The 23,565-nt window shown below is 32.4% G+C and overlaps 2 protein-coding genes across 10 annotated transcripts in view; both read left to right on the forward strand.

Annotated features, from left to right (window-relative positions):
- LOC143230258 (acyltransferase PGAP2-like) overlaps positions 1–23,565 on the forward strand; it is a 66,386-nt gene that overhangs the window by 30,359 nt on the left and 12,462 nt on the right. For 6 of the 9 annotated variants that reach the window (XM_076463480.1, XM_076463478.1, XM_076463477.1 and 3 more), the window contains 2 exons: positions 233–248; positions 6,399–6,619. In XM_076463480.1, the coding sequence (XP_076319595.1) occupies positions 233–248; positions 6,399–6,508 (126 nt within the window). In that variant the 3' untranslated portion in view covers positions 6,509–6,619. Of the gene's footprint in view, positions 1–232; positions 2,873–6,398; positions 6,620–23,565 lie in introns of those variants that run through there. The other 3 variants (XM_076463484.1, XM_076463485.1, XM_076463486.1) reach the window with 3 other exon arrangements.
- LOC143228483 (HHIP-like protein 2) overlaps positions 7,489–23,565 on the forward strand; it is a 46,442-nt gene continuing 30,365 nt past the window's right edge. Inside the window, exon 1 of the mRNA XM_076459735.1 lies at positions 7,489–7,986. Coding sequence (XP_076315850.1) covers positions 7,489–7,986 — 498 coding nt within the window. The remainder of the gene's footprint in view (positions 7,987–23,565) is intronic.

Below are 23,565 nucleotides of genomic sequence, written 5' to 3' on the forward strand. Positions count from 1 at the left end.
GTTGTTGACCTGTTTTTGGGTGGAGATAGTTTTCAAGTGAGTTTCAGAGTACTTGATGTTTGTTCTGATAAAGTAAAAAATGGATTATTTCTTGAAAAACTTATTGCTTTTTAATAGTTTCTTTTTATATTTTTAAACTTTCAAAAGACTTTTTTCAACATTTTTCATTATTAAGTAACGACCTCTTTGTTTTTGAAAATATATTTATTTCTTTTTCATTGTTTTTTTTCAGACTTTGGATTTTGATGGTGAGTTAGACAATTATCATAATACCTCAAATACACTAAAATCTGTGTTTGTTGAGAAGGTGGTGTAAAGTCTCACTTTGATCAAGTACAGTATTCAAAGAAGAACCATGTGGAAACAAAACATATGGTAAAGTTGTTTATTATAACTGAATAAGATAGAAGATACTAGATTGACTGTGGTTTCATAACATTCCTGTGTATTTGGACCACCTATCATATCTTAATACATCAAGCATTGTAATTAAACATTCTAGAAAAGGTTACAGGAAGTTGCAATTTTACTTTGTCTCTACAGTGAAATTGGTAGAGAAGATACCTGGATACATTAATTTATTCTGTAACTGTTTCTACAGTCAAAATGGTAGAGAAGACACCAGGATATATTACTTTACTCTGTAACTGTCTCTACAGTCAAAATGTTGGAGAAGATACCAGGATATATTACTTCTCTCTGTAACTGTCTCTATAGTCAAAATGGTAGAGAAGATACCAGGATATATTACTTCTCTCTGTAACTGTCTCTACAGTCAAAATGGTGGAGAAGATACCAGGATATATTACTTCTCTCTGAAACTGTTTCTACAGTCAAAATGGTGGAGAAGATACCAGGATATATTACTTCTCTCTGAAACTGTCTCTACAGTCAAAATGGTGGAGAAGATATCAGGATATATTACTTCTCTCTGTAACTGTCTCTACAGTCAAAATGGTGGAGAAGATACCAGGATATATTACTTCTCTCTGTAACTGTGTCTACAGTCAAAATGGTGGAGAAGATACCAGGATATATTAATTTACTCGCAACTGTCTCTACAGTCAAAATGGTGGAGACGATACCAGGATATATTACTTCTCTTTGTAACTGTCTCTACAGTCAAAATGGTAGAGAAGATACCAGGATATATTACTTCTCTCTGTAACTGTCTCTACAGTCAAAATGATGGAGAAGATACCAGGATATATTACTTCTCTCTGTAACTGTCTCTACAGTCAAAATGGTGCAGAAGATACCAGGATATATTACTTCTCTCTGTAACTATCTCTACAGTCAAAATGGTGGAGAAGATACCAGGATATATTAATTTACTCGAAACTGTCTCTACAGTCAAAATGGTAGAGAAGATACCAGGATATATTAATTTACTCCAAACTGGCTCTACAGTCAAAATGGTAGAGAAGATACCAGGATATATTACTTCTCTCTGTAACTGGCTCTATAGTCAAAATGGTAGAGAAGATACCAGGATATATTAATTTACTCGAAACTGTCTCTACAGTCAAAATGGTAGAGAAGATACCAAGATATATTACTTCTCTCTGTAACTGTCTCTATAGTCAAAATGGTAGAGAAGATACCAGGATATATTACTTCTCTCTGTAACTAGCTCTACAGTCAAAATGGTGGAGAAGATACCAGGATATATTACTTCTCTCTGTAACTGTGTCTACAGTCAAAATGGTGGAGAAGATACCAGGATATATTAATTTACTCGTAACTGTCTCTACAGTCAAAATGGTGGAGACGATACCAGGAGATATTACTTCTCTCTGTAACTGTGTCTACAGTCAAAATGGTGGAGACGATACCAGGATATATTACTTCTCTCTGTAACTGTGTCTACAGTCAAAATGGTGGAGAAGATACCAGGATATATTAATTTACTCGTAACTATCTCTACAGTCAAAATGGTAGAGAAGATACCAGGATATATTACTTCTCTCTGGAACTGTGTCTACAGTCAAAATGGTGGAGAAGATACCAGGATATATTAATTTACTCGTAACTGTCTCTACAGTCAAAATGGTGGAGACGATACCAGGATATATTACTTCTCTCTGTAACTGTGTCTACAGTCAAAATGGTGGAGAAGATACCAGGATATATTACTTTACTCTGTAACTGTCTCTACAGTCAAAATGGTGGAGAAGATACCAGGATATATTACTTTACTCTGTAACTGTCTCTACAGTCAAAATGGTGGAGAAGATACCAGGATATATTACTTCTCTCTGTGACTGTGTCTACAGTCAAAATGGTGGAGAAGATACTAGGATATATTACTTCTCTCTGTAACTGTGTCTACAGTCAAAATGGTGGAGAAGATACTAGGATATATTACTTCTCTCTGTAACTGTGTCTACAGTCAAAATGGTGGAGAAGATACCAGGATATATTAATTTACTCGTAACTGTCTCTACAGTCAAAATGGTGGAGAAGATACCAGGATATATTACTTTACTTTGTAACTGTCTCTACAGTGAGACAGATACAATTATTTATCGAAGAATATTTTCTGCATAAGTGTGTTAGTTTATTTAAAATTATGAGGAAAGAAAGAAACATTAAGTTTGTTTTTACAGTTTTTGTGATGTACATGTTTCACATAAAACTGTCTGAAATTCGTTTAGTCATTAAGACTTGATAGAAGTGCTTCCTCTGTGTTTAAACAGGTTTTATCTCAACGTTGTTTGTGTGTCATAATTTGTTCATATTCTTTAGGTTTGGTTTAGTGTATAAGTTATTTTCTCACATCATATGTCCTATTAGCAAACTACATTTTGTTACGGAATTAGAAAAGTAATTTACATAATTTTATGGAAAATAAAACTTACTTTTACAAACTTAATTTTTTTATTATAGTTTTCTGGTTGCTATGGTTATGCATCCAATCAGTCATTTCGTAAAAAGAACCAAGTTAAAGTAGAAAGTATGCATGTACCCTAATGTACTGCTTTATAAAAAAAGCAGATAAAAATACCTACACACTGGGATGCGATTACCTACTTTAACTCAGAGAGTTAACATTTATGTACATATTTGGACGTGAATATCTAAGTTCATGTAATAATGAAAACGTTGTAATGTTCACTTTTAATGAAATAACGAAACTAAAGTCACTAAATGTTTAGTTTCTCTGAAACAATAAAAACGTCTCATGAAGTTTATTTTCAAAAGAAGCATAAGAAGAAAAAATCGTTATTCAGTTAGTGGCAACTGGACAACAAAGGTGATAAACATTCAAATCATCAGAAGGTTACGTTCACCAAGAGAATAGAATAAAGAAAATACCTTAGTAAGTGAACGTTCGTTAAACAGTGAAACAAGTCTTAGTAAGTGAACGTTCGTTAAACATTGAAACAAGTGTTAGTAAGTGAACGTTCGTTAAACAGTGAAACAAGTGTTAGTAAGTGAACGTTCGTTAAACATTGAAACAAGTGTTAGTAAGTGAACGTTCGTTAAACAGTGAAACAAGTGTTAGTAAGTGAACGTTCGTTAAACATTGAAACAAGTGTTAGTAAGTGAACGTTCGTTAAACATTGAAACAAGTGTTAGTAAGTGAACGTTCGTTAAACAGTGAAACAAGTGTTAGTAAGTGAACGTTCGTTAAACAGTGAAACAATTCTTAGTAAGTGAACGTTCGTTAAACATTGAAACAATTCTTAGTAAGTGAACGTTCGTTAAACATTGAAACAAGTGTTAGTAAGTGAACGTTCATTAAACAGTGAAACATGTCTTAGTAATCAGTGATGTCGAGAAAACCCACTTGTAGAAAAAAATATCTATGTAAAAACGGCTCGTTTGGGTTGAGAAAATATTTTACGTAGAGGAGTGAACAACGTTTCAACCTTCTTCGGTCATCGTCAGGTTCACAAAGAAAGCGAGAGGTAACTGACCGGAAACTGACCAATGTTTGAAAGGGGTTGTGTAACGGAGTGTCGGAATGTAGAGGGCGGGCTTATATATTTGAATATATAATTTTATATTATTTATTTTATTATTATATTTTTTAATATAGATATAAAGGTGTTCCTTTGTATTGGTTTATTTTGGGCTTGAGTTGTATAAGTAAGGCTTCTTTAATTTTGCGTTTGTTTATGTTTGTTTCTTTATTTAGTATTTGGGTGTTTTCTATGGTTATGTTGTGTTTATTTGATTTGCAGTGTTCAAAAATGTGTGAAGGTGACTTATGTTCTTTGAATCTGGTTTCCATTTTTCTACTTGTTTCTCCAATATACAAGTCATGGCAGTTATCACATTGTATTTTATAAATAATGTTGGTGTGGTGTTTGTCAGTGTAGTTTTTACATAGTATAGACCTTAGTTCTGTGCCTGGTTTTTGAATAAATTTGGTATTAACTGGAATGTCATATTTTGTTACTAGTTTTTGCCAAATGTTGGTTATTTTTCTGCTGGTGTCAGGAATATATGGTATACAGCAGTATATGGTTTCGTGGTTTTTTGATTCGTGAGATATATTTACTTTAGTTGGTTGATTTTGCTTTCTGTCTAGGTGTGTGCGTATAATGTTTTCTACGGTTTGTGGAGGAAACTTATTGATGTTGGTGAAGTATTGTTTTATTTTATCTAATTCATCGTTAATTTTATCTGGTGAGCATAGTTTTATGGCTGTGTTTATTTGGTTCCTTAGTATGTTGAGTTTTTGTTTTGTTTCATGTGCTGAGTCCCAAGAAATGTATAGTCCAGTATGGGTGATATTATTTATAAAATACAATGTGATAACTGCCACGACTTCTATATTGGAGAAACAAGTCTTAGTAAGTTAACGTTCGTTAGACAGTAAAACAAAGTGTCTTAGTGAGTTCACGTTTGTTAAACAGTGAAACAAAGTGTCTTAGTGAGTTCACGTTTGTTGAACAGTAAAACAAAGTGTCTTAGTGAGTTCACGTTTGTTAAACAGTGAAACAAAGTGTCTTAGTAAGTTCACGTTTGTTAAACAGTGAAACAAAGTGTCTTAGTAAGTTCACGTTTGTTAAACAGTGAAACAATGAGTCTTAGTAAGTTAACATCCGTCAAACAGTTAAAAATAAGTTCTACGAAGTCAACATTAAATAAACAAAACATCGTAGATTTAACAGTGTGAGACTAGAGGGAAGGCAACTAGTCATCACCACCCACCGCCAACTCTTGGGTTACTCTTATTACCAACAAATAGTGAAATTGACCGTCATATTGTAATGTCCCCATTGCTGAAAGGGGTAGCGTGTTTGGTGTGACGGGGATTCGAATCCGCCACATTCAGATTACGAGTCAAATGTCCTAACCACATGGCCATGCCAAGCCTACTAGAGTAGAGCTGGCCGGTTTACTTTCAAATGAATTCAGACAGGAACCTACAAATAAAAAGGATTTAGGTGTTTCGGTTCACACAAGTTATAAATGGCACACCTTACTTTAAGGTTTCAGATAGCATCAACGGCATTAGTATTTTAAAAACCCAGAGCTAAAGATTGTCAATGTTCTATAAAAAAAACATGTATATTACCGGTCCCTCCATTCTATAAAAACATGTATATTACCGGTCCCTTCATTCTATAAAAACATGTATATGACCGGTCCCTCCATTAGTGGGATAATTTTTGTCATGGTATTTTAGTGAATCGTTTATTATTATTTATTGAATCCTTTTACCATCTAACTATAATAACCGACGGTGAAGCATCTAGTGTCGAACCTGGGTATTTAAGAGTTTTCCAAAATGCTGACTGATGATAGTTCGTACTATCATCATCAAAACTGACATGCGTATGAGGCTTAAGGGAAAGGGGAATAATCACAAGACAAGTGTTACTCAGTAACTTGCTCCCCCTTTCGGACAACTTTATACTTACAGTGACAATTTGAAAATATAGATAATAAACAATACTTCTTAGTGTTATATTTTCAAATATACCCTCAGTAACATAATTCATTTTATATTATTTATCATTTTATAGCAATTATTTTGGATCAAAACTTAATTATCTTACACAAAGATTTATAGGTTAAAGGGAATTTGCCCTGGTCTACAACAGGGTATAATAATAAACAGAAGTTGAGAGTAGTTACCGGATTAATGAGTGGTAAGTGTAACTGTTGGGTACTAACGTACACTACTACATGTATCATTCTTCAATATGGTGGTTGTTAGGGCCATGCTATCGACGTATATACATCGGTTTGTTTATCTTACGTGTTTCTGTTTCTCATCGTACATTTTAATAATCCGCCATCTTTATCTGATTCAGATAATGGTATTTACAGCAAGTGTACTGTAAGCGTTCAAGATTTTAAAACTGTGCATTTAAAAATTCTTTGAAATAAAATACTTTTATCTATTTAAATTTATTTATTTTAAGACTGTTTTCCAGAGTTATATTTTTCGCTGTTTGGACATGCCGTCTCTAGTTTTCATCTGAGAGAGTATAACAGAGAAGATTGGCCAATAACAAGCTACAACTCTGCGGCTACTGGGATTTGAACGTCTGTTTTATGAAGCATCCTCTACCCGAAAGTGCAGAGTGCATTTCCGTGGCAACAGGACGTAAACCATGAATTTGTGGATTCATAGTAAACATGGAGAAGAGCAAAGGTTACTGTTCAGATGTGTCTTTTTAGTTCTCGAATTTAGTAATTATTTTATAAGTATTTTAAATTTTGATGACGTACCTTGGAATCATCGTTTAGTATTGTTATTATGCACCTTGAAAGCATATTTTTATTGTTATTATGTACCTTGAAAGCATATTTTAGTATTGTTATTTCGTACCTTGAATTCATTGTTTACTACTGTTAAACAGTGAAACAAGTCTTAGTTAACGTTCGTTAGTTTAAAAACAAGTTCTACGAAGTCAACATTAGTTAAACAAAGAAAACATAAATTTATTGTAACGCAAACTATGAAACGAAACTTTTTTAAATTTTACGTTCAGTAGTACACTTAATGTAATGGAACGACCTGAATAATTAGTTTTCAGTAAAACACACACGAAGTTTGTTCAGTTGCAGTAAACTATTACTTAATTCTGTCTCCACTTATTCGGGGAAACATACATTAAAGGAAAACCTGACAGATTTGACGTAAGGTAATGTAAAATATAATGTGGTTGATTACATCAATCAGTGTAAAGAGGAAATGTAATTATAGATCGATATTCATTTACTCAGTTCTCGGAGTATTTATTCCAATGTATTAACTTTAAAAGATTTCTTGACATGACGTGTTCTCTAAGAAACTCGAAGTAAACGCATACGGTAGTGTATAATGAACCCACCTATTATATATCTGCTTGATGTACTTCCATACTTTAATAAAATATAATGCTGTTAAGTGGTTCTTTATTACTGGAACATTTCGTGTGGAAAAGCTAGAGGTAAGTCCGCGACTTAGGTGGGCGAGCGCGTGGATTTGAACAGAACGTTCCACACGGTGTGTTGACAACGGTGATAACAGTTGCTAAGATGGTCGAGTTGAAGCGAACTTCATGGTCAAGAAAGCACCTGAGTGACCCGTACAACATGAAACCGCCTCGTGTTTCTCCCAGCGTACGTCTACTTGCATGTGTCTTCTTATCTGGCATCAATGTTCAGGTTAATTGTGTCTTGCAAGAATGTTTTTGTTTGCAAGAAATAGCATCGAACCTCCGGCACCCAACAACTGTCGTCTCTTTACCAGATCCAAATTCTCAGCGCATTCTGATCGTAGAACACCTCGGAACCATAAAACTAATTGACCTAGATTGTCCAGACAAACAGGAAATAATTCTTGACCTAACTGACCGAGTGCTGACCACCAACAAGCTTGCAGAAGAGAGAGGACTGCTGAGTGTTACACTGAATCCGGGTTTCAATAACACTGGGTATCTTTTTGTCTGTTACAGTAATCGTTCGACAATCTCTGGCATAGATCACAAAATGATCGTTTCTCGATTCCCAGCTCAACTGAACAATGTTTTCAAGGTATGTAATAACAATACTAAACAATCTTTACAAGGTATGTAATAACAATACTAAACAATCTTTACAAGGTATGTAATAACAGGTTTGGCATGGCCAGGTGGTTAAGGCACTCGACTCGTAATTTGAGCGTCACGGGTTCGAATCCCCGTCACACCAAACTTGTTCGCCCTTTCATTCGTTATAATCCTACTGTTCGTTGGTAAAAGAGTAGTCCAAAAGTTGGCGGTAGGTGGTGAAGACCACCTAATCTTACACTGCTTAATTATGGAAGGCTAGCGTAGCTTTGCGCGAAATTCAAAAACCAAACAAATGTAATAACAATACTAAACAGTGATTTCAAGGTACATAATAACAATACTAAACAGTGATTTCAAGGTACATAATAACAATACTAAACAGTGATTTCAAGGTACATAATAACAATACTAAACATTGATTTCAAGGTACATAATAACAATACTAAACAGTGATTTCAAGGTACGTAATAACAATACTAAACAGTGATTTCAAGGTACCTCATCAAAATTTAAAATATTTATAAAATTATTACTAAATTCGAGAACTAGAAAGGCACATCTTAACAATAACCTCTGTTCTTCTCCATGTTTACTATGAATCCACAAATCCATGGTTTACGTCCTGTTGCATTTGCACTCTGCACTTTCGGGTAGAGGATGCTTCATAAAACAGACGTTCAAATCCCAGTAGCCGAAGAGTTGTAGCTTGTTATTGGCCAGTCTTCTCTGTTATACTCTCTCAGATGAAAACTAGAGACGGCATGCCCAAACAGCGAAAAATGTAACTTTGGAAAACAAGGCCCGGCATAGCCAGGTGGTTAAGGCGTTCGACTCGTAATCTGAGGGTCGCGAGTTCGAATCCTCGTCACACCAAATGTGCTCGCTCTTTAAGTCATGAGAGCAATATAATGTTTCGGTCAATCCCATTAATCGTTGGTAAAAGTGTAGCCTAAGCGTTGGCGGTGGGTGGCGATGACTAGCTGCCTTCCTTCTGGTCTAACTGTTAATTTAGGGACGGCTAGCGTAGGTGGTAGCTCTCGTGTAGCTTTGTATGAACTTTAAAACAAACAAACTGGTCTGTAAAAGGATTCTACAATTCATCGTGTCACGTCGAAGGTAATTCTTGAAAGAAACACGTGTTATTCAACGTGACCTGCTTTTGTTGGCCTATTTGAATAACTACTTTGTTCTGAGATTCTATAAAGCACGTATGTTTATTTTGAAAGAAGTCTCTCTTTTTTTTTTTTACTGATTTGTTCTTTTACGATTACTGAATAAATATCAAATACGTATCCATCGTATCGACTACGTGCTTTAAAGACATTTTAAAGTAATTATGTCAGAATACTTACAGTATACATATTTAGTTAATGAAATTTGGGCCATTAGATCGCAATTTTAAATGTGATTGATAATTTAGTAACGTCTAGTTTTGGACTCATGAGGAAGTAGTTAATGCATTGTATATTAAAGAACTATATTTCTAAATAATTCAATTTTAGTTTGAATTTTTCCCCCACACTTTCTTGTTGGTCATGTTATAGATGGCTTATTAAAACTTTCTGAACATTAGTATTTTGATAAAACGTTAATATTATGCTTCACATTAAAACTTTCTGAACATCAGTATTTTGATAAAACGTTAATATTATACTTCACATTAAAACTTTCTGAACATTAGTATTTTGATAAAACGTTAATATTATACTTCACATTAAAACTTTCTGAACATCAGTATTTTGATAAAACGTTAATATTATACTTCACATTAAAACTTTCTGAACATCAGTATTTTGATAAAACGTTAATATTATACTTCACATTAAAACTTTCTGAACATTAGTATTTTGATAAAACGTTAATATTATACTTCACATTAAAACTTGCTGAACATCAGTATTTTGATAAAACGTTAATATTATACTTCACATTAAAACTTTCTGAACATCAGTATTTTGATAAAACGTTAATATTATACTTCACATTAAAACTTTCTAAACATTAGTATTTTGATGAAACGTTAATATTATACTTCACATTAAAACTTTCTGAACATTAGTATTTTGATGAAACGTTAATATTATACTTCACATTAAAACTTTCTGAACATTAGTATTTTGATAAAACGTTAATATTATACTTCACATTAAAACTTTCTAAACATTAGTATTTTGATAAAACGTTAATATTATACTTCACATTAAAACTTTCTGAACATTAGTATTTTGATAAAACGTTAATATTATACTTCACATTAAAACTTTCTGAACATCAGTATTTTGATAAAACGTTAATATTATACTTCACATTAAAACTTTCTGAACATTAGTATTTTGATAAAACGTTAATATTATACTTCACATTAAAACTTTCTGAACATCAGTATTTTGATAAAACGTTAATATTATACTTCACATTAAAACTTTCTGAACATCAGTATTTTGATAAAACGTTAATATTATACTTCACATTAAAACTTTCTGAACATTAGTATTTTGATAAAACGTTAATATTATACTTCACATTAAAACTTTCTGAACGTTAGTATTTTGATAAAACGTTAATATTATACTTCACATTAAAACTTTCTGAACATTAGTATTTTGATAAAACGTTAATATTATACTTCACATTAAAACTTTCTGAACATTAGTATTTTGATAAAACGTTAATATTATACTTCACATTAAAACTTTCTGAACATTAGTTATTTGATAAAACGTTAATATTATACTTCACATTAAAACTTTCTGAACATTAGTATTTTGATAAAACGTTAATATTATGCTTTACACAAAATGTCCAGTATTTTTATTACGTTTTGCAATGTTCTAGTTAATGCCTTCCTTCGACAGTCCAGTGAACAGTAGGATTTACGATCAAATAATTACGCTTAACCTAAACCTAACGGCGTCTTTCTTCACAACGCTTCAACAGCTAAACCTTCTTTTCAGACAAACTTCCTTTATCTAAAGTCTCTAAACTACTGGAAATTTTCTATATAAAAGTAATTGACTTTTCTAAATCTTTCATCAACGGTTTTTCTTTTTTTACAACTTACTAGCGTGATTAGCGCCGGTGATCTCAGTTGAGCACGGTAACTAGAATTTACCTTTGTTTATTTAACCATTAGTTCATTCTAAAGTTTATTAGAACATCGATTGTTTCAGATCGAAGCAGCTATCCAGCTGTGAATACAAACTTATCATAATATATAGATTTCAACAAAGTGTATTCAAGGCTTAATGGATCGCGATAATCAACCCGGAAGGGGTAGTGTCGTTCATAATAGAACAGGCGCACGCTTGTTGAAGGGAACCTGTAGTTTTCTAGATGGTGAAAAAAGAATGATGGAAGTTAGTGAGAAGGGAAAATGGTAAGAGAACACTCACGCACATAAGTAAATGAACAGGAAACACGATAACAGCGACCATTATTCGTTGAATATATATAACAACTTTACAAACAAAGCAGGCCTGAAAATAAAAACGGGCCTAAATCACTGGGATAGAAGCGGGATACAGGTACTAGCGGAACTGTGAGTGTATAATAATTAACGTTTCTAAGACTCTTCATAAAACGATGATTTCTTTGGAATGGACTTAACTACATTATGTGAAGCTTTACTGCGACATTGCTAAGGGTCATCAAACATATTATTTATTCAGTGACGATGATTCGTTCGTTTTGAATTTTCGCACAAAGCTACTCGAGGGCTATCTGCGCTAGCCGTTCCTAATTTAGCAGTGTAAAATTAGAGGGAAGGCAGCTAGTCATCACTACCGACCGCCAACTCTTGGGCTACTCTTTTACCAACGAGTAGTGGGATTGACCATCACCTTATAATGCCCACACGGGCGAGCATGTTTGGCGCGACAAGGATGCGAGGTCGCGACCCTCAGTGACGATGGACATTTAACAACAATCACGTAACATTGGAAACAAAAACCAACTATTCTAAGCAATGAAATTTCAAGTAGACTAAAATTGAGTCAGTTTTCTTTATGAAAAGATGTTAAAATATTATTTACAATAAATTAGTAATGTCTGGAAATTTCTGGTAATCCTTATGTAAATTTACTTTCGTTTCTTTCGAAAGGAAAATACGACACACTACGCATAACAAGACGTTTCATTTTATCACAAAGCGGCTGGTATGGGTATTAACACTTTTACTACTGGCGCTTTAATCATTTAACCACAATAATGTAATGTTTCATTTTCCTTTAACAATATATTAAATCATCCATGTCATTTATTCTCAATACAGTATTCAACAGTAATCAGTCATCCATGTTACTTATTTTCAACATATTAATCAACAGTAATCAGTCATCCATGTTACTTATTTTCAACATAGTAATCAACAGTAATCAGTCATCCACGTTACTTATTTTCAACACAGTATTCAACAGTAATCAGTCATCCACGTTACTTATTTTCAACATAGTAATCAACAGTAATCAGTCATCCACGTTTCTTATTTTCAACACAGTATTCAACAGTAATCAGTGATCCATGTTACTTAATTTCAACACAGTATTCAACAGTAATCAGTCATCCAAGTTACTTATTTTCAACACAGTATTCAACAGTAATCAGTGATCCATGTTACTTATTTTCAACACAGTATTCAACAGTAATCAGTCATCCAAGTTACTTATTTTCAACACAGTAATCAACAGTAATCAGTCATCCAAGTTACTTATTTTCAACATATTAATCAACAGTAATCAGTCACCCATGTTACTTATTTTCAACATAGTAATCAACAGTAATCAGTCATCCACGTTTCTTATTTTCAACACAGTATCCAACAGTAATCAGTCATCCATGTTACTTATTTTCAACATAGTAATCAGTCATCCACGTTTCTTATTTTCAACACAGTATTCAACAGTAATCAGTGATCCATGTTACTTATTTTCAACACAGTATTCAACAGTAATCAGTCATCCATGTTACTTATTTTCAACATAGTAATCAACAGTAATCAGTCATCCACGTCACTTATTTTCAACACAGTATTCAACAGTAATCAGTCATCCACGTTACTTATTTTCAACACAGTATTCAACAGTAATCAGTCATCCAAGTTACTTATTTTCAACACAGTATTCAACAGTAATCAGTGATCCATGTTACTTATTTTCAACACAGTATTCAACAGTAATCAGTGATCCATGTTACTTATTTTCAACACAGTATTCAACAGTAATCAGTCATCCAAGTTACTTATTTTCAACACAGTATTCAACAGTAATCAGTCATCCACGTTACTTATTTTCAACACAGAATTCAACAGTAATCAGTCACCCATGTTACTTATTTTCAAAACAGAATTCAACAGTAATCAGTCTTCCACGTTACTTATTTTCAACACAGTAATCAACAGTAATCAGTCATTATCGTTACTTATTTTCAACATAGTAATCAACAGTAATCAGTCATCCACGTTACTTATTTTCAAAACAGAATTCAACAGTAATCAGTCATCCACGTTAATTATTTTCAACACAGTATTCAACAGTAATCAGTCATCCACGTTACTTATTTTCAAAACAGTAATCAGTCTTCCACGTTACTTATTTTCAACACAGTATTTAACAGTAATCAGTCACCCACGTTACTTATTTTCAACATAGTAATCAACAGTAATCAGTCACCCATGTTACTTATTTTCAACATATTAATCAACAGTAATCAGTCACCCATGTTACTTATTTTCAACATATTAATCAACAGTAATCAGTCATCCACGTTTCTTATTTTCAACACAGTATTCAACAGTAATCAGTCATCCACGTCACTTATTTTCAACGCAGTATTCAACAGTAATCAGTCATCCTCGTTACTTATTTTCAACACAGTATTCAACAGTAATCAGTCATCCACGTTACTTATTTTCAACACAGTATTCAACAGTAATCAGTCATCCATGTTACTTATTTTCAAAACAGAATTCAACAGTAATCAGTCATCCACGTTACTTATTTTCAGCACAGTATTCAACAGTAATCAGTCATCCATGTTACATATTTTCAACACAGTATTCAACAGTAATCAGTCATCCACGTTTCTTATTTTCAACACAGTAATCAACAGTAATCAGTCATCCACGTTACGTATTTTCAACACAGTACTCAACAGTAATCAGTCATCCAAGTTACTTTTTTTCAACACAGTAATCAACAGTAATCAGTCATCCACGTTTCTTATTTTCAACACAGTATTCAACAGTAATCAGTCATCCATGTTACATATTTTCAACACAGTATTCAACAGTAATCAGTCATCGACGTTTCTTATTTTCAACACAGTAATCAACAGTAATCATTCATCCACGTTACGTATTTTCAACACAGTACTCAACAGTAATCAGTCATCCAAGTTACTTTTTTTCTCAACACAGTAATCAACAGTAATCAGTCATCCACGTTTCTTATTTTCAACACAGTATCCAACAGTAATCAGTCATCCATGTTACTTATTTTCAACATAGTAATCAGTCATCCACGTTTCTTATTTTCAACACAGTATTCAACAGTAATCAGTGATCCATGTTACTTATTTTCAACACAGTATTCAACAGTAATCAGTCATCCAAGTTACTTATTTTCAACACAGTATTCAACAGTAATCAGTCATCCACGTTACTTATTTTCAACACAGAATTCAACAGTAATCAGTCACCCATGTTACTTATTTTCAAAACAGAATTCAACAGTAATCAGTCTTCCACGTTACTTATTTTCAACACAGTAATCAACAGTAATCAGTCATTATCGTTACTTATTTTCAACATAGTAATCAACAGTAATCAGTCATCCACGTTACTTATTTTCAACACAGAATTCAACAGTAATCAGTCATCCACGTTACTTATTTTCAACACAGTATTCAACAGTAATCAGTCATCCACGTTACTTATTTTCAAAACAGAATTCAACAGTAATCAGTCTTCCACGTTACTTATTTTCAACACAGTATTCAACAGTAATCAGTCACCCACGTTACTTATTTTCAACATAGTAATCAACAGTAATCAGTCACCCATGTTACTTATTTTCAACATATTAATCAACAGTAATCAGTCACCCATGTTACTTATTTTCAACATATTAATCAACAGTAATCAGTCATCCACGTTTCTTATTTTCAACACAGTATTCAACAGTAATCAGTCATCCACGTTACTTATTTTCAACACAGTATTCAACAGTAATCAGTCATCCTCGTTACTTATTTTCAACACAGTATTCAACAGTAATCAGTCATCCACGTTACTTATTTTCAACACAGTATTCAACAGTAATCAGTCATCCATGTTACTTATTTTCAAAACAGAATTCAACAGTAATCAGTCATCCACGTTACTTATTTTCAACACAGTATTCAACAGTAATCAGTCATCCATGTTACATATTTTCAACACAGTATTCAACAGTAATCAGTCATCCACGTTTCTTATTTTCAACACAGTAATCAACAGTAATCAGTCATCCACGTTACGTATTTTCAACACAGTACTCAACAGTAATCAGTCATCCAAGTTACTTTTTTTCAACACAGTAATCAACAGTAATCAGTCATCCACGTTTCTTATTTTCAACACAGTATTCAACAGTAATCAGTCATCCATGTTACTTATTTTCAACACAGTATTCAACAGTAATCAGTCATCCACGTTTCTTATTTTCAACACAGTAATCAACAGTAATCAGTCATCCACGTTACTTATTTTCAACACAGTAATCAACAGTAATCAGTCATCCACGTCACTTATTTTCAACACAGTATCCAACAGTAATCAGTCATCCATGTTACTTATTTTCAACATAGTAATCAGTCATCCACGTTTCTTATTTTCAACACAGTATTCAACAGTAATCAGTCATCCATGTTACTTATTTTCAACACAGTATTCAACAGTAATCAGTCATCCATGTTACTTATTTTCAACATAGTAATCAACAGTAATCAGTCATCCACGTTACTTATTTTCAACACAGTATTCAACAGTAATCAGTCATCCACGTTACTTATTTTCAACACAGTATTCAACAGTAATCAGTCATCCAAGTTACTTATTTTCAACACAGTATTCAACAGTAATCAGTGATCCATGTTACTTATTTTCAACACAGTATTCAACAGTAATCAGTGATCCATGTTACTTATTTTCAACACAGTATTCAACAGTAATCAGTCATCCAAGTTACTTATTTTCAACACAGTATTCAACAGTAATCAGTCATCCACGTTACTTATTTTCAACACAGAATTCAACAGTAATCAGTCACCCATGTTACTTATTTTCAAAACAGAATTCAACAGTAATCAGTCTTCCACGTTACTTATTTTCAACACAGTAATCAACAGTAATCAGTCATTCTCGTTACTTATTTTCAACATAGTAATCAACAGTAATCAGTCATCCACGTTACTTATTTTCAAAACAGAATTCAACAGTAATCAGTCATCCACGTTACTTATTTTCAACACAGTATTCAACAGTAATCAGTCATCCACGTTACTTATTTTCAAAACAGAATTCAACAGTAATCAGTCTTCCACGTTACTTATTTTCAACACAGTATTCAACAGTAATCAGTCACCCACGTTACTTATTTTCAACATAGTAATCAACAGTAATCAGTCACCCATGTTACTTATTTTCAACATATTAATCAACAGTAATCAGTCACCCATGTTACTTATTTTCAACATATTAATCAACAGTAATCAGTCATCCACGTTTCTTATTTTCAACACAGTATTCAACAGTAATCAGTCATCCACGTCACTTATTTTCAACACAGTATTCAACAGTAATCAGTCATCCTCGTTACTTATTTTCAACACAGTATTCAACAGTAATCAGTCATCCACGTTACTTATTTTCAACACAGTATTCAACAGTAATCAGTCATCCATGTTACTTATTTTCAAAACAGAATTCAACAGTAATCAGTCATCCACGTTACTTATTTTCAACACAGTATTCAACAGTAATCAGTCATCCATGTTACATATTTTCAACACAGTATTCAACAGTAATCAGTCATCCACGTTTCTTATTTTCAACACAGTAATCAACAGTAATCAGTCATCCACGTTACTTATTTTCAACACAGTACTCAACAGTAATCAGTCATCCAAGTTACTTTTTTTCAACACAGTAATCAACAGTAATCAGTCATCCACGTTTCTTATTTTCAACACAGTATTCAACAGTAATCAGTCATCCAAGTTACTTATTTTCAACATAGTAATCAACAGTAATCAGTCATCCACGTTACTTATTTTCAACACAGTATTCAACAGTAATCAGTCATCCAAGTTACTTATTTTCAACACAGTAATCAACAGTAATCAGTCATCCACGTTACTTATTTTCAACACAGTATTCAACAGTAATCAGTCATCCAAGTTACTTATTTTCAACATAGTAATCAACAGTAATCAGTCATCCACGTTACTTATTTTTTTCAACACAGTAATCAGTCATCCACGTTACTTATTTTCAACACAGTATTCAACAGTAATCAGTCATCCAAGTTACTTATTTTCAACACAGTAATCAACAGTAATCAGTCATCCAAGTTACTTATTTTCAACATATTAATCAACAGTAATCAGTCACCCATGTTACTTATTTTCAACATATTAATCAACAGTAATCAGTCATCCTCGTTACTTTTTTTCAACACAGTAATCAACAGTAATCAGTCATCCACGTTTCTTATTTTCAACACAGAATTCAACAGTAATCAGTCACCCATGTTACTTATTTTCAACATATTAATCAACAGTAATCAGTCATCCTCGTTACTTTTTTTCAACACAGTAATCAACAGTAATCAGTCATCCACGTTTCTTATTTTCAACACAGTATTCAACAGTAATCAGTCATCCAAGTTACTTATTTTCAACACAGTATTCAACAGTAATCAGTCATCCAAGTTACTTATTTTCAACACAGTAATCAACAGTAATCAGTCATCCTCGTTAATTTTTTCAACATAGTAATCAACAGTAATCAGTCATCCACGTTTCTTATTTTCAACACAGTATTCAACAGTAATCAGTCATCCAAGTTACTTATTTTCAACACAGTAATCAACAGTAATCAGTCATCCAAGTTACTTATTTTCAACATAGTAATCAACAGTAATCAGTCATCCACGTTACTTATTTTCAACACAGTATTCAACAGTAATCAGTCTTCCACGTTACTTATTTTCAACACAGTAATCAACAGTAATCAGTCATCCACGTTACTTATTTTCAAAACAGAATTCAACAGTAATCAGTCATCCACGTTACTTATTTTCAACACAGTATTCAACAGTAATCAGTCTTCCACGTTACTTATTTTCAACACAGTATTCAACAGTAATCAGTCATCCACGTTACTTATTTTCAACACAGTATTCAACAGTAATCAGTCATCCACGTTACTTATTTTCAACACAGTATTCAACAGTAATCAGTCTTCCACGTTACTTATTTTCAAAACAGTATTCAACAGTAATCAGTCTTCCACGTTACTTATTTTCAACACAGTATTCAACAGTAATCAGTGATCCATATTACTTATTTTCAACATAGTAATCAACAGTAATCAGTCACCCATGTTACTTATTTTCAACATATTAATCAACAGTAATCAGTCATCCTCGTTACTTATTTTCAACATAGTAATCAACAGCAATCAGTCTTCCACGTTACTTATTTTCAAAACAGTATTCAACAGTAATCAGTCTTCCACGTTACTTATTTTCAAAACAGTATTCAACAGTAATCAGTCTTCCACGTTACTTATTTTCAACACAGTATTCAACAGTAATCAGTCACCCATGTTACTTATTTTCAACATATTAATCAACAGTAATCAGTCATCCTCGTTACTTATTTTCAACACAGTATTCAACAGTAATCAGTCATCCACGTTACTTATTTTCAACACAGTATTCAACAGTAATCAGTCATCCATGTTACTTATTTTCAACACAGTAATCATCAGTAATCAGTCATCCACGTTTCTTATTTTCAACACAGTATTCAACAGTAATCAGTCATCCATGTTACTTATTTTCAACATATTAATCAACAGTAATCAGTCATCCACGTTACTTATTTTCAACACAGAATTCAACAATAATCAGTCATCCACGTTACTTATTTTCAACATAGTAATCAACAGTAATCAGTCACCCATGTTACTTATTTTCAACATATTAATCAACAGTAATCAGTCATCCTCGTTACTTATTTTCAACACAGTATACAACAGTAATCAGTCATCCACGTTACTTATTTTCAAAACAGAATTCAACAGTAATCAGTCATCCACGTTACTTATTTTCAACACAGTATTCAACAGTAATCAGTCATCCATGTTACTTATTTTCAACACAGTAATCAACAGTAATCAGTCATCCACGTTTCTTATTTTCAACACAGTATTCAACAGTAATCAGTCATCCATGTTACTTATTTTCAACATATTAATCAACAGTAATCAGTCATCCACGTTACTTATTTTCAACACAGAATTCAACAGTAATCAGTCACCCATGTTACTTATTTTCAAAACAGAATTCAACAGTAATCAGTCTTCCACGTTACTTATTTTCAACACAGTAATCAACAGTAATCAGTCATCCTCGTTACTTATTTTCAACATAGTAATCAACAGTAATCCGTCATCCACGTTACTTATTTTTAAAACAGAATTCATCAGTAATCAGTCATCCACGTTACTTATTTTCAACACAGTATTCAACAGTAATCAGTCATCCACATTACTTATTTTCAAAACAGAATTCAACAGTAATCAGTCTTCCACGTTACTTATTTTCAACACAGTATTCAACAGTAATCAGTCATCCACGTTACTTATTTTCAACATAGTAATCAACAGTAATCAGTCACCCATGTTACTTATTTTCAACATATTAATCAACAGTAATCAGTCACCCATGTTACTTATTTTCAACATAGTGTTCAACAGTAATCAGTCATTCATGTTACTTATTTTCAACATATTAATCAACAGTAATCTGTCATTCATGTTACTTATTTTCAACATATTAATCAACAGTAATCAGTCACCCATGTTACTTATTTTCAACATAGTATTCAACAGTAATCAGTCATTCATGTTACTTATTTTCAACATATTAATCAACAGTAATCAGTCATCCTCGTTACTTATTTTCAGCATAGTAATCAACAGTAATCAGTCATCCACGTTTCTTATTTTCAACACAGTATTCAACAGTAATCAGTGATCCATGTTACTTATTTTCAACACAGTATTCAACAGTAATCAGTCATCCATGTTACTTATTTTCAACACAGTATTCAACAGTAATCAGTCATCCAAGTTACTTAATTTCAACACAGTATTCAACAGTAATCAGTCATCCACGTTACTTATTTTCAAAACAGAATTCAACAGTAATCATTCATCCATGTTACTTATTTTCAACACAGTATTCAACAGTAATCAGTCATCCACGTTACTTATTTTCAACACAGTATTCAACAGTAATCAGTCATCCACGTTACTTATTTTCAAAACAGAATTCAACAGTAATCAGTCATCCATGTTACTTATTTTCAACACAGAATTCAACAGTAATCAGTCATCCACGTTACTTATTTTCAACATAGTAATCAACAGTAATCAGTCACCCATGTTACTTATTTTCAACATATTATTCAACAGTAATCAGTCATCCTCGTTACTTATTTTCAACACAGTATACAACAGTAATCAGTCATCCACGTTACTTATTTTCAAAACAGAATTCAACAGTAATCAGTCATCCACGTTACTTATTTTCAACACAGTATTCAACAGTAATCAGTCATCCATGTTAGTTATTTTCAACATAGTATTCAACAGTAATCAGTCATCCTCGTTACTTATTTTCATTATTTTCAACACAGTATTCAACAGTAATCAGTCATCCACGTTACTTATTTTCAACACAGTATTCAACAGTAATCAGTCATCCATGTTACTTATTTTCAACACAGTAATCAACAGTAATCAGTCATCCACGTTTCTTATTTTCAACACAGTATTCAACAGTAATCAGTCATCCATGTTACTTATTTTCAACATATTAATCAACAGTAATCAGTCATCCACGTTACTTATTTTCAACACAGAATTCAACAGTAATCAGTCACCCATGTTACTTATTTTCAAAACAGAATTCAACAGTAATCAGTCTTCCACGTTACTTATTTTCAACACAGTAATCAACAGTAATCAGTCATCCTCGTTACTTATTTTCAACATAGTAATCAACAGTAATCAGTCATCCACGTTACTTATTTTCAAAATAGAATTCATCAGTAATCAGTCATCCCCGTTACTTATTTTCAACACAGTATTCAACAGTAATCAGTCATCCACGTTACTTATTTTCAAAACAGAATTCAACAGTAATCAGTCTTCCACGTTACTTATTTTCAACACAGTATTCAACAGTAATCAGTCATCCACGTTACTTATTTTCAACATAGTAATCAACAGTAATCAGTCACCCATGTTACTTATTTTCAACATAGTATTCAACAGTAATCAGTCATTCATGTTACTTATTTTCAACATATTAATCAACAGTAATCAGTCATTCATGTTACTTATTTTCAACATATTAATCAACAGTAATCAGTCACCCATGTTACTTATTTTCAACATAGTATTCAACAGTAATCAGTCATTCATGTTACTAATTTTCAACATATTAATCAACAGTAATCAGTCATCCTCGTTACTTATTTTCAACATAGTAATCAACAGTAATCAGTCATCCACGTTTCTTATTTTCAACACAGTATTCAACAGTAATCAGTCATCCATGTTACTTATTTTCAACACAGTATTCAACAGTAATCAGTCATCCATGTTACTTATTTTCAACACAGTATTCAACAGTAATCAGTCATCCAAGTTACTTATTTTCAACACAGTATTCAATAGTAATCAGTCATCCACGTTACTTATTTTCAAAACAGAATTCAACAGTAATCATTCATCCATGTTACTTATTTTCAACACAGTATTCAACAGTAATCAGTCATCCACGTTACTTATTTTCAACACAGTATTCAACAGTAATCAGTCATCCACGTTACTTATTTTCAAAACAGAATTCAACAGTAATCAGTCATCCATGTTACTTATTTTCAACACAGTATTCAACAGTAATCAGTCATCCACGTTACTTATTTTCAAAACAGAATTCAACAGTAATCAGTCATCCACGTTACTTATTTTCAACACAGTATTCAACAGTAATCAGTCATCCATGTTACTTATTTTCAACATAGTAATCAACAGTAATCAGTCATCCACGTTACTTATTTTCAAAACAGAATTCAACAGTAATCAGTCATCCACGTTACTTATTTTCAACACAGTATTCAACAGTAATCAGTCATCCACGTTACTTATTTTCAACATAGTATTCAACAGTAATCAGTCATCCATGTTACTTATTTTCAACACAGTATTCAACAGTAATCAGTCATCCAGTTACTTATTTTCAACACAGTATTCAACAGTAATCAGTCATCCACGTTACTTATTTTCAACATAGTGTACAACAGTAATCAGTCATCCATGTTACTTATTTTCAACATAGTAATCAACAGTAATCAGTCATCCATGTTACTTATTTTCAACACAGTATTCAACAGTAATCAGTCATCCACGTTACTTATTTTCAACACAGTAATCAGTCATCTATGTTATTTATTTTCAACACAGTATTCAACAGTAATCAGTCATCCATGTTACTTATTTTCAACATAGTAATCAACAGTAATCAGTCATCCATGTTACTTATTTTCAACACAGTATTCAACAGTAATCAGTCATCCATGTTACTTATTTTCAACACAGTATTCAACAGTAATCAGTCATCCACGTTACTTATTTTCAACACAGTATTCAACAGTAATCAGTCATCCACGTTACTTATTTTCAAAACAGAATTCAACAGTAATCAGTCATCCATGTTACTTATTTTCAACACAGAATTCAACAATAATCAGTCATCCACGTTACTTATTTTCAACATAGTAATCAACAGTAATCAGTCACCCATGTTACTTATTTTCAACATATTAATCAACAGTAATCAGTCATCCACGTTACTTATTTTCAACACAGTATTCAACAGTAATCAGTCATCCACGTTACTTATTTTCAAAACAGAATTCAACAGTAATCAGTCATCCACGTTACTTATTTTCAAAACAGTAATCAGTCTTCCACGTTACTTATTTTCAACACAGTATTTAACAGTAATCAGTCACTCACGTTACTTATTTTCAACATAGTAATCAACAGTAATCAGTCATCCATGTTACTTATTTTCAACATATTAATCAACAGTAATCAGTCACCCATGTTACTTATTTTCAACATATTAATCAACAGTAATCAGTCATCCACGTTTCTTATTTTCAACACAGTATTCAACAGTAATCAGTCATCCACGTTACTTATTTTCAACACAGTATTCAACAG

This window comes from Tachypleus tridentatus, chromosome 10, assembly GCF_004210375.1.
Source record: "Tachypleus tridentatus isolate NWPU-2018 chromosome 10, ASM421037v1, whole genome shotgun sequence".
Lineage (NCBI taxonomy): Eukaryota > Metazoa > Arthropoda > Merostomata > Xiphosura > Limulidae > Tachypleus > Tachypleus tridentatus.